This window comes from Podospora pseudoanserina, chromosome 6, assembly GCF_035222485.1.
Source record: "Podospora pseudoanserina strain CBS 124.78 chromosome 6, whole genome shotgun sequence".
NCBI lineage: Eukaryota > Fungi > Ascomycota > Sordariomycetes > Sordariales > Podosporaceae > Podospora > Podospora pseudoanserina.
The window spans coordinates 2,928,523-2,940,118 of NC_085925.1; the positions used below are offsets into that span (position 1 = coordinate 2,928,523).

At 50.8% G+C, this 11,596-nt stretch overlaps 5 protein-coding genes across 5 annotated transcripts; 3 read left to right on the forward strand and 2 right to left on the reverse strand.

Annotated features, from left to right (window-relative positions):
- Positions 1-1,349: 1,349 nt before the first annotated feature.
- On the reverse strand, positions 1,350-3,626 carry QC764_607380 (uncharacterized protein; the record flags this gene model as incomplete). The annotated part of the gene is made up of 3 exons (XM_062949239.1): positions 1,350-3,057; positions 3,121-3,403; positions 3,473-3,626. The coding sequence occupies 3 exons, from the start codon at positions 3,624-3,626 to the stop codon at positions 1,350-1,352; spliced, it is 2,145 nt and encodes a 714-aa protein (XP_062797903.1).
- Positions 3,627-4,595: 969 nt separating this feature from the next.
- On the forward strand, positions 4,596-6,202 carry QC764_607385 (uncharacterized protein). Its single transcript, XM_062949240.1, has 4 exons — positions 4,596-4,692; positions 4,940-5,056; positions 5,149-5,412; positions 5,469-6,202. Exons 2-4 carry the CDS (start codon positions 5,031-5,033, stop codon positions 6,073-6,075), a joined length of 897 nt encoding a protein of 298 aa, XP_062797904.1. The 5' UTR covers positions 4,596-4,692; positions 4,940-5,030; the 3' UTR covers positions 6,076-6,202.
- A 127-nt stretch (positions 6,203-6,329) lies between these two features.
- Positions 6,330-8,131, reverse strand: QC764_607390 (uncharacterized protein). Its single transcript, XM_062949241.1, has 4 exons — positions 7,714-8,131; positions 7,568-7,661; positions 7,071-7,515; positions 6,330-7,016 (listed from the first exon to the last, which is right to left on the reverse strand). The coding sequence occupies exons 1-4, from the start codon at positions 7,819-7,821 to the stop codon at positions 6,452-6,454; spliced, it is 1,212 nt and encodes a 403-aa protein (XP_062797905.1). The 5' UTR covers positions 7,822-8,131; the 3' UTR covers positions 6,330-6,451.
- Positions 8,132-8,606: 475 nt separating this feature from the next.
- On the forward strand, positions 8,607-9,183 carry QC764_607395 (uncharacterized protein; the record flags this gene model as incomplete). Its single annotated transcript, XM_062949242.1, has 2 exons — positions 8,607-9,061; positions 9,165-9,183. 2 exons carry the CDS (start codon positions 8,607-8,609, stop codon positions 9,181-9,183), a joined length of 474 nt encoding a protein of 157 aa, XP_062797906.1.
- A 703-nt stretch (positions 9,184-9,886) lies between these two features.
- On the forward strand, positions 9,887-11,580 carry QC764_607400 (uncharacterized protein; the record flags this gene model as incomplete). Its single annotated transcript, XM_062949243.1, has 2 exons — positions 9,887-10,037; positions 10,184-11,580. 2 exons carry the CDS (start codon positions 9,887-9,889, stop codon positions 11,578-11,580), a joined length of 1,548 nt encoding a protein of 515 aa, XP_062797907.1.
- Positions 11,581-11,596: the final 16 nt, after the last annotated feature.

The following is an 11,596-nucleotide window of genomic DNA, read 5'->3' on the forward strand; positions in this document are numbered from 1 at the left end:
TTGGATCATGCCTCACTGGGGCCATTCGTGTTTTCCAGGTAAAGGTGTGACCATTTTCTATATAGGAACACAGGGTAAGCTCGCTCAGGAGGTCTTCTGAGGCCCTTCGGGAGGCTGCATGTCTCTTATGTATCACTACGACCCCTGCCTTCATCTTCTATGTTCCTTAGATTCCATGCAACCATATCCTTTAATAGCTATTTTGCGGTTCTCTCTCCAGGCACCTAATACTCGTTATCGTACTTGACACTCATGTCACAGCAACACAGCCTCAAGCCACAAACTAATCATCAGCTAGCAAAGGTACATATGCAGTTGCGGAACAGGATGATAATGACCAACCAGCACTAATGAAAATGATAGCTCTCTAGAAGCTAGGTAAAGACTATTTAGAACGCAAAGACAACGACAGTCCAGAAGCAATTTACGAAAGATACGCCCTGAGATATACCAGAAGGCTTAACAGGCGAACCAAACGGCCCCTGACCTATTACTGCGAGGTTCACGGCTTTGCACTGAGGAGGACTAACTTGCTTTACTACCCAAGAACAAGTGAGTCTAGCAAATCGAAAAATCATTCTGTTGGTGGGATCAGGACAACTATCTAACAGCCCTGGCACAGTCGAACGCTGGAAATACTCTCCACCCGAAAAAAAAGAAAAAAAAGGAGAAGGATCCAGAGTCCAACTCGTCACCTATCTCGACCACATCATACCCGCTGCCAAAAACCTCAACCCTTTTGGGTCGCACGATGACCGAGAAGACTACGCCGACGTAGTTCTTCACCTGATCCAGAGAGTCGAAGGAGTGGTAGCCACCGTCAAGAATTCTATGGACGTTACAGATGATCAGTGCCTGGATCCTGATGGGGAGTTGTGGCGGAGTATTCCCTGGCGATACGGATCTCGAAATTTCGACAGGGATGGATGCGGCACAAAGATAGGGGATAGATATTGCATTTGGGAATGTCCGTTGTATGTGGACAAGCCGTGTAGAAATAAGCATGGGAAATGGCCTTATCCCTTCCTCATGAATAGGGTGTCGCAGAGGGATGATGAGGACGTGCCGTGGTTGGGGAAATATCGGTATCTGTTCATTCCGGTGTGGAAACCTTCTTGGATGAGGAGGAGAAATACCTGGTTGTGGCGGGGTAGCTACCTACCCCTCTCTTGAGATTTGTTAAGAAAGATGAAGAAGAGAAAGCGTCAGTGGAATTACTACTATTAATAATTGTCATTTGTTCTATAGTAAATCAAAAAGCCAAAGGGGTCTCAACTTGACGACCGGCCAGCCAGTCCGTTCAAAGGGGTCAGTCAGACCCTAACAAGTAGCGTGCGCCGCCAGGGCAACTACAGCTGTCCATTGATTTCCAATTTCTCCAGAATAGCATCGCGGTACGCAAACATGCCCACGGTCCTGGGGTGGAAAGTCTTGATTTGCCTGGTAGGCGCGTACCAAGACACATCCTGGATGTTGGCTCCATCCTTGCCAGAAATGAAATCGTTTGCGCCGTTCACTCTTTTGGCCTCCTCTCCCTCCGGCTCCTGCCTTACCAACTCTGCCACGTAGCACAGGTATGATTCGTACGGATCGCGACCCTCACTGGCGGTAGAGTTGCACGTCTCCTCACTAGGCAGCTTGATCTCGCCACTTTCAATGAGCATCTGCGTTTCATCCTTTTCCACCTCTCCACCATCAACCCCGGCGGCGTTGTTGGGCTCGATATCCTTCCAGCCACTCAAAAAGAACCAAGTATCGGCGCGGTTAGAATCAGGATCCTTGACGCCCGGCTCGCACCAGCGATGTCCCCCCTCTATCCAGCGTTGGTCGACGTCAACATAATGGACTTGGCCACCTTCGGTGTTGGCGTCGTTCACGGCGAACTGGATGACCTCGTTGAGCTGCCTGACGAGATCGTCGAGCTCCTTTCTCAAACTCTTGGTCAGGTAGACGATTCGATTGGCGGGCCAGTCAGAGGGAGGTCTGTTTCCACCCCACAAGTAGTGGAAGCTCGCGCCGTCGCAGTCGTCTGTCTCCTCGTTGAAAAAGGTCGGGTAGCCTGCCACGTAGAGCTGTGTGTCCTTGCGCTTGGTCCGCCCGAGAGCGCGCAGGTAGGCATCCTTCAGCCGGGCGCGCAGGCCGTTGGGTGAACTGTCATCCATGTGTGCGCGGGCCTTCTTTTCCGCTTCCTCACAGTTTTTGCGGTTTGTACTCGACCAGCGAAGTGTGTTGGGCGTGAGGACACAGTACCAGACGAGGTCAGAGAAACCCAAATCGTTGCCACCGATGGTGAGCGTGATGACGTTTGTTTCGTCGGCTTTCTTTTGATCCCACTCTTCGATCTTCTTGTACAGGCCTTCGGTTGTGTCTCCGGAGCAGGAGCGGCGGTCGTACACTATTTCCTTGTTGTCAAAAAATTTGTTGAGGAGATCACCGTAGTTGTTGGATCCGATTCGGCACTTGTCGGTCGAGGTTGTTCCGGTGCCCATGCCTGAGGCGTAGGAGTCGCCAAAGTGAGCGAAGCCAATGACGCCGGTAGCGTCGATTTCCTCTGGACTGCCGTCCCAGACGATGGCGTCGGTGACAAAGGGGCATGATTCATCCCTGGACCGGAGTGGATGATGAGGTTGATTCAGCCCAGAGTCTGCAGGTGTGTCATGCTGATATGTGTCGGCGTTCAGACGTGGTCTTTGGTGGGGATGTCTTCTAGTCGCAGGCTTTGGAGGAACACCGATTGTACCGCCTTTACCAGGAACACCCGCCGTGTTACCTGGTTGGCCACCGCTGCTCCCTGCATTATTGGTAGGATGTGGGATTTCTCGGTTGCACTCCTTTGAGAAGAACACCCCGGCCGCAACATGGGAGTAGGTGTCTGCATTCCGAGCGCTCATATCGCCATTGCAGAACCCTTCGCCGCCGGCATTGTTCCCGCAGATTGGGGTGGTAAAGCTGCCATCCTGTTTCTTTTTCAGCCCACCATACGGTGCGCATGCGCGGTCGAATAACCCAAGAGGAAGGCTGGTACACCCAGTGTAACCGTAGGCAACATCCACAGCCCTGTTTAGGAGACAGTTAGTATTCATAACGGTGCAAACACTAACGCGCATATAGCTAACTTACTGATCGTTATCACGCATCGCGTATCTTGTATGGGAGGCCTCGTGGATAATGATAGAAGATCTTGTTCGTTGGGCTTGCCGAAGATCCTTCAGGGAGTCGCAGTTGTTGTCCAGCGCGGGCTGTGTCTCACCAATGTCATTGGTGTCGAAGAACTTGTCGCAGAATGTCATCCTCTTGTCCTTGTCGTTCATGGCTGCCCACCAATTCTTCTTCGGTGCGCAGGCCGGGCTGTTGTTATCGCAGTTGACTTTGAAGGTGTAGCTTGAAGAGGTTCCTGAAAGCACTGCAGTTGTATGATGTCAGATCATTGAGCACATGGAGAGTAAGGGGCTAGGAACCAGGGTTGACTTACAGTCTGCTATGCGGCGGTAGGTTTCACGGATATCGTTTTCGAAGCCCTCTTTTTCCCTGAGTCCTTTGGCGAAGAAGTGATCGTAATAGTTTCCCTCGGTAAGAAACTCTTGGGCGCGGAGGGCCATGTCCACGGCATGTTGCATTTCATTCATGATGTCTTGTTTCTTCCTGTCATCACAGGTGTCGCCCTCAAAGTGTACAATAGCAGCCTGTAGGTGGAGGGTCCAATTAGATATTTGTCACATAGTTGATGGTGATAACCTGATGAAAGTAGCTGAAATCTGAAATCTGTATGATCACCTACCTTCATGTCCGGGGTGATTCCGTGGGTAGGGCCTTTGAGACCCTTCAGATCGTCTGGCATTCCTTCACCAGGTCCCGTGGGTTTTCCAGCATTGTTTTCTTGCGCAAGACAGCCTGCTGCCACCAGGGCAGCTAAAGCCAACTTGAAGGCAACCTTCATGGTGCCTAGTAACTGGTGCGGAAAAATGATATGTGTTGGATTCGAGAGTGAGAACGAAGCAGGGCATGATGTCCAAGAAGTTCCATCTTGCCGATATCTTTATACAACTCAAGTCTGTCAGACCATTGTGACAATTGTGCAAAGCTCTATCTCCATCCAGTCACAAACATTATTCGCATTGACGGCAGTTGCAAATCCCATCTCCAACTCGAATATCAAACTACGGTCTTCATACCTCAGCCTTCATCTAAGCCGAAGAGGAGCGAGATATGGGATGCAAGGCCCAGCTGAGCTTGGCCACATGTATCCGAGACGCCACATCTGTTGGGGTCCGAGGCAGGACATTTGAGGCTATCATTGATGTGAATGAAGTCTCTCAATCGTGAGCCATACAATGAAGACAAGCCCGATACATTGAGCCATGCGAATAGTACCTGGGTAGGTAAGCCACCGGTATTTTCTCTGTCCTTCTTCCGTGTATGGTGAGTAAACTCTGGACTAAAGACATATCGGCAAATGTTTTATTGGGAGGATCATGAATCTGAGCTCTTGTTATCTTACTTAGTCCGAAGCTGGATGCGATGTCATGTTGCTACAGGCCTGGATTCACCCCGCGCCACCTTCAGCTCTCTACCCCAAGCCCGACAAAACAGTTGGGTCTCAGAACCTTACAAACAACGAATTCAGATGGTGGATAGCCGTTGCCACCCACAGAATTGGTAGCATAAGTAAGCTGGACCATCCTCGGTTTGCTTGTGAGTGCCCGGTTTTAGTGTTGATCGCACCACTCCCTTTTCACCCTCACATCTGCTCAGAGGAGACACCGTCCGAGCTCCTTTCCAACAGACCTGCGTATGCGCCAAAATTCACACAGCACCACCGCGAGCTTAACAGAAAAGCCTTTCCGTTCTTTTTCTTTTTTCAAAACCCCTTAACAAAACATCATAAAAAGCCCTCATCCTCTCAATACCGACCCCTTAATTTGATACGGCTCTTATTTAGCTCCAAATAAGTACCTAGACATCAAAGAAGAAAAACGAGCGAAGCCACAGAATCCTCGTTATTTTGGTGGTCTCTGCCTTCTCCACCAGCCATGGAAGTCCCAGACTGGCTTCGAGGGTAAGTCAACCTTACCAGCATCTATCGACACCCCTCACTCCCATGACATACTACAGTCCGCACATATACTGACCTTGAAGCCTTTGGGCAAGAAACAGCGTCTTTCTCATCCTAACGCTTCTATCTTTCGAGCCACAAATCGCCCGCATTTATCATCGCCACGATAGTACAGGCATCTCCCTCTACTACGTCCTCTTCAACCTCATCATCGCCACCGAGCTCTTCACAATCTCCTTCTTCCACCTAGTCAACAACCGCTGCGAGGGATCTGACTCGTTCGTACACGATCCGCCCAACCTAGGTGATCTCCTCAACCTCGTTCACTTCACGGCTGTGTGGATTGCCTGGAACATAATGTTAGTCCTTCTTCGGTGGAAACGACCGAGAGAACAAAGTTAACACTTTCAAGCAGACTACTTCTAGCCATCATTTACTCCCCAATCGCCAGAGACACATCGAACATCATGTTAATATACATCTCCTTCCTCACCATCTCCCTCATCCCCCTCTTCCTCGACGCCCTCTTCGCCGACACCACCGACCCCTACCACAAATGGGTTCTGGGTTTCTTCTCAGCGATACACATGATGTTCATCAACCCCGGTGTCTTCTTCCTTTGCTTCTTCGCCATGTGCGCCCAAGCCCGCGAGATCATCCGCCACAGACATGAAGACAGTGCGCTGAGCTTGCTCGGGCTGGCGGTGCAGGCTGTCTTGTTTGCTGTGCTTTCGGTGACTTGGTCGGGGCGGCTGGTGTTTCAGTGGGACAAGATCCCGGATGGGAATTTGTTGAACTGGAGGGTGTTTGTCTTTTGGTTTCAGGTTGTTGGGTTTGTCGTGTATGATTATGCTGTTTTTGCGATTGGGCAGGGGGTGTTGCTTGCGCTGGCGCTGAGGCATCTGGATGTGGCCTTGACGGGGGGGAGTCTGTGGCGGGTGATCTTCTTGGAGACAGATGGGGAGGGGTATGAGGATGGGGTTGTTGGTGAGGAGGAGGAGAGGAGGCCGTTGTTGGGTTGAAGAGTAAGGTAATGTCATCGTGGTGACGAGTGGTTACTGAGGGCATGTTATAGACCTGGTTACCTACCTGACTTGCAGGCAAGAACCTCATTTAGACACACTAATTAAAGTTGAATATTAGTTGATCTGTTCAGAAAGCTTTGTTCATATTCAGGTTAATGATAGCAAACAAAGGGTGTTGAGTAGGGGTCGTGAAAGTGCGATTACCGCGGCAGATGAAAGAATGAAGACTCAGGCTCACTCCAGCAGAACCATGATTAAGGACCTGCCAAGCATATGTATTTAAATACCCTAAACTACCTACCTATCCAAGACCCGATCAACCTTGGTTGCAGCCATCCAACTGCCTATCTTTGGGGCCATTTCATATCTCCATCTAAACCTTCATGACCTTGATGACGCGCATATCGTGCAGGCCGATATTGAACGAAGCACTCGTCCCTTTCCCAGTCTGGCCAGTATACATCTCCCTCCACTCATACGATCCAGAGCCACCCAAGCCAGGGACATCCTTAAAGTTGACGCTGTAGGTTCCCGCCGAAGTGCCAGCACAAAGCCCAACAACCACACCATCCGACAGCGGCCCAGCCCAATACGGGTAGATCTTGCCATTTACTGGTGCTGGCGCACCGGGAGGACGAAAGGTTGTTGCCGCCTTGCCGAGAGAGTCCTGGTTGATGTCAATCAAGCCCTTGTTCCGGATGATGTCCAGGGTGGAGTTGGAAATCTTTTCGAGATCCAAGCCCAGTACGAGAGGAGACTTGGTGATGGCCCAGAGACCAAAGTGCAATTTCTCCTGGTTCGTGTTGAGCTTGGAGGATCCAAGGTAGAGCATGTCGAGGTCGTTGAAGCCGCCTGGAGCACTGTGCTGGTAGATCCCGGCGGCTGCACTGCCGATACGCTCGACACTGGCCCAGTCGCCCCAGTTGTCTACGCTCATTCTGCTATCTGTTAGCCTTGGTAAGGGGTGTTGATGGTGGGCAATTACGACGTACCTCCATGAGTGACCGTAGCTAGCACCCCAAGTCCAGACTTCGTCACGGCCCCAGTTGCAGAGGTTGAAATGCAGCTTTTTGGTGTTCTGAACTCCAAGAATGGCGTCTCTCATGGGCGCGTACCAAGTCTTGGTGCTGCCGGCCGGGCTGGTACAAGTTTGAGGGCGAGGATTTTGACGGCAGGGTGTGTAGCAGTTGTCGTACTTCCAGAAGTCGACTCCCCAACTCACCAACTGGTCCACATCACCCCTTTCGTGGCCCTCGTTTCCTGGGTATCCAGCGCACGTCTTGTCGCCAGCGCAGCCGTACAGGCCGAACTTGAGTCCCATGCTGTGGATCCTGTCGGTGACGGCTTTGATGCCGTTGGGCCATTTGGCTGGGTCGGGTACGAGCCTTCCAGAGCTGTCACGGCTCTTGGTGGACCAGCAGTCGTCGATGTTGATGTCTAGGATGAATGAGCGCGTTTTTTAGCAAACACTGAGCTCAGAAGAACTCACATTCATACCCAAGGTCCTTGAGTCCAAGAGAAATGAACTTGTCTGCCGTTGCGAGGGCATACCTGGCTGAGGCTGCGTTGCATTGAGCGACATTCTACCAACAAAGTCAGCACCCGGTAAGCATACAGGAAGGGACTTGTCGGTACCCAGCTGCTCCAACCCATATGAGGTTTCAACCCAACTCCATTATCCAATGCCACGGTCAGCCGGGTATTGGCGAGTGCGGGTAGTAGTGCAACCTTCCAGGACTTCATCGTGACGACCGCAATGCTGAATATCGATGCTGATGCTGTGAAGACATGAGATGAAAGCACTTTGATGGGCACAGCTCTTATAAAGCCTAGGTATGTTTGGGAACTTCTTGAGCAGCATTGTCTGATAGATGGGTTTGAGATACTCCGGTACCTGCACCTTACGTCACTGTCGCTGGGCCCTCCGCTTCGTTTCTACTTGCCTTCAGGTTATAGCCGATTGGGGCGCTAAACCGCGTCGCCACAAAGCCGTATGATCGTTGCAGGAGAAATCTGTAGACTGTGACCATGATGTTCACCTCAAGTACGTCCGGCGCTTGCAGCCAGATTCGGAAGGTTCTGCGTAGACGTTTTCCTGCACCTAGGGACTTGCTCCATGGGCACGCTGTCGTGTGGGTTAGGGTTAGCGTCGCGCTTTCCTTGCAGAAATGCCCTCGAAGAGTTTTTCCGAGACCAATCCAGAGCCACCACCTTCTCTGAGCCTGCTTCCCACGAAATGCGGTCCTCACGCCCCCCACGAACATCGCCAATTCACCAGAAAAATGCCTGTGGTACACAGCCCGCGGCAACTTCCGCCGTGGCGTCTGGACATGCATCTATCTACCTCAGTTCTCACCATGATTGGTGACTTGCAGTTACTGCCCTGCCTCAACCCCGCTTGACTTGCATGCATTGCCCGACGTCTATGCACTGTTCCTTCGCCTTGACAGAAACATTAACACCGACAACTATCAAGTTTCGCTGAAACCCTCAGGATTTCTCTCTTCATCCTGGACGATTACAGCAAAATGGAGCCTCTCGAGATCATTGGGGCGGTGGCGGCCGTCGGCCAGCTCTTGGAGCTATGCATCAAGGCCGGAAAAACTTCGACCCAGCTCGTACAGTCATTCATCAACGCCCCAACCGAGCTCAGAAACTTGAGCGCGAAGCTTGCCTCATTACAGATGATCATTCAACAGTTTCAGGCTCTCGGCCAGGACTTGTTAATGACGGGCGTGGAAGATATTCTTCCAGCTACCCACAAGGACATGCTCCTTAGCTCCCTCCTGGCAAGTGAGAGGGCATTGAAGAACCTCACGACACTTCACAACACTGCTGGGCAATCCTCGACACCAAAACCTGGCTGCAACTTCAGTCGGAGGCTGCTGTGGTCGCTAATCGATAAGAAAAGGTCAACGGTGGTTATCGAGGAGCTAAGGAAGGCAGAGATGGTCTTGGATACAGTCATACTAATTCTTAATACGTAAGTCGATCCCTCTTGACTTCCTGACCATTGTCTTACGTAGATATCAAGGTTCAGGTAACGCTACTTTTTATTAAAAGTCAGTTGATCACTATTCACAAAGGCTTACATACAAGCTTTAGGGCCTGGTCAGCTCCCACGAGCAATTAAGCGGTGACTTATCAAAACTGCGAGAGAATATTGCAAACCAAGAACCAGCGTCAGCGCAGGCCATGCCCCGCCCAACATCAGATATTCCCCAGCAACGAGCTGATAGCGCAATACGGAAAACGCGGGACATTTCATCTCTCCCTCGACAACATGCTCCACAGCCAGCAACAGAGAGGGTTTTTTCGAAGGTTGAACAGTTGATGACCGAGAACGACTGGAAGAAGCATTTTGCCCGACACCATTGGTCCATTGGACCGGATGATCAGTTGTTTGGGATTGCCGTCACAAAACCTTGCGTTGGTGGGATGGCCGTCGCACTTCTATCAAAGAAAAATGAGCGGAGGGCGCACGCAAAATTCAGGGCCAGACTCAAGATACTTGGTCAACGGATATTTCAGTTCGAGATAAAGGCAAGGCAGTTTGCCAGGACTTGGATGAGTTTGCCCGGCATGAATTGTGCTATCACAATCATCAACATCCGACCAACCAGTGCTCCTATATTCCAGGCCTGCTATGAATGGGACATGGTTACAGTCAAGCACTTGCTGGAAAGCGGAGAAGCCAGCGTTAATGATGTCGATCATGAAACCCGGAGAGGTTTACTCGAGGTCTGTTTACAGGACACGGTCCGGGGGGGCAGTACTTCCACAAAGGTGATTCTGAGTCACTCTGCTGATGTTGAACTGTAGCATCTTTTTAGGACCACTGAAAGTGATCAAGACAAGTCACTTCATTCACCTTTTACCAAGTTCCGAGGTGGTGCATTGCTTCGGTATCTTCTTGACAGAGGCTGCGATCCTAATGTCTTCAATGGCAGTACGGGCTTGTAAGTAAAGTCGACCATTCCATAACCGATTCCGTCGTTGGGTGTATTCTAGCAGGCCTCGCTGACAGTTTAAAGACCGGCAGTTCTGTTTGCCTTTGGGCTCGGGTTCTCGCGTTCGGTCTCGTCATTGCTTTTTCATGGTGCAGATTTAGAGTCTTTCCAATCCAGACCCGCCGATTTGATAGACGCTGTAGCGCATCAAAGGTACAAATGGCAACTCAAGCTACTGCACTCCGTGGGCTTCTCAGATTGGAACCCTACACGCCAATCATCGATGTCGTTACTACATGCCGCTGCTTACTACAACGATATTCCAATGCTTCTTTTTGGCATGGGGGCCATTGGAATAGATCCGAATACTGGAGATAACTACATGACGCCGCTTCATGAGGCTAGTATGGGCAACAGTGTTCTAGCCGGCTCAATACTGCGCGAAGCTAGTGCAGATATCAACTCTGGGCATGGCGTTTGGGGTGGCACACCTTTACAACGCTGTATGGATTTCAAATCTTACGAAATGGGCCACTGGCTTCTTCAGTGTGGCGCAAATACCAACATATCTGACTCTTTGTCAAACGATGTATGGACTGGGTTTTGGGAAAGGATGATGACAAGGGTAGTAGGTCGGAACCATGACGTTTGCTTTGACTTTCTTAGAGAAGAAGCGATGCTCACCCACCTTCTTCTCCATGACTCAGACCCGCACCAGCTATTTAGGACTGTTTGGATTCAGCATTTCGATCATGGCATTGGATTCTTCAAAGCATGGTATGATTACTGTGGGCATATCCAGACCCCTGAGGTAGCAAGAGCCTGCAGCTACAGGATTCGAGGCCTCTTGTTCTACCCTTCGGGATCAGACGAGAACGGCAGTGCCCTGTGCGGCTTTCCGAAGGAAGCCATTATACAATACGAAGACGCAGAGCACACGAGAAGACCTGCAAGAACTAGTTTGTGGTGTAGCAGGGGACACATTTACCTAGCTGAAAGAGACACGCCAAATGATGTTGGTTCTGATAGGGACAGCGATTCAGATGATTCCCTGGAATCTTCTGATGACGATACGGATTCAGGCAGCGAAGATGGTGACTGTGATTGTCGAAAACAGCACCGGAGTTACAATGACAGGGACAGCGGATCAAGTCTCTGTAACTGTGATGTTGACGGGGGAGACAACCAGAATGTCCGACCAGGGATCACACTCTTTTACGATACGATATCCACACCGGAAGGTCAACTACGCATGTCTCGATTTCCGTTCGTTTGCCTGCTCACGAACGCCTTGTGTATGGCCGGCTACCGAGCGGAAATGGATGAGGACGGGGATATTTGGTACGAAGATGAAGATGGCGATAGCTATCACGATGCTCGGGAGTTTCAACCCCACGAAGATGAGGATGACGGGCTTGCTCGTAATTGCCCGATGTGTCAAAACCCAGAGAAGTACGACTTGGGGCACATTTTCGAGGAAGCGGAGAGAGGGAGGAGTCTTCTTTTGGAGTATAGGGCGAGAGCGAAGACGCAGAAAAGGACGTACTTCTGACGGAGGATCAGCTCGA

Coding starts and splice junctions, on each gene's coding strand:
- QC764_607385 (XM_062949240.1), top strand. CDS start 5,031: ATGGAAGTCCCAGACTGGCTTCGAGG. Junction 5,057..5,148: donor GTCCCAGACTGGCTTCGAGG/GTAAGTCAACCT, acceptor CCTTTGGGCAAG/AAACAGCGTCTTTCTCATCC. Junction 5,413..5,468: donor TGGATTGCCTGGAACATAAT/GTTAGTCCTTCT, acceptor ACTTTCAAGCAG/ACTACTTCTAGCCATCATTT.
- QC764_607390 (XM_062949241.1), bottom strand. CDS start 7,821: ATGAAGTCCTGGAAGGTTGCACTACTACCCGCACTCGCCAATACCCGG. Junction 7,662..7,713: donor ATATGGGTTGGAGCAGCTGG/GTACCGACAAGT, acceptor CTTTGTTGGTAG/AATGTCGCTCAATGCAACGC. Junction 7,516..7,567: donor CAAGGACCTTGGGTATGAAT/GTGAGTTCTTCT, acceptor CATTCATCCTAG/ACATCAACATCGACGACTGC.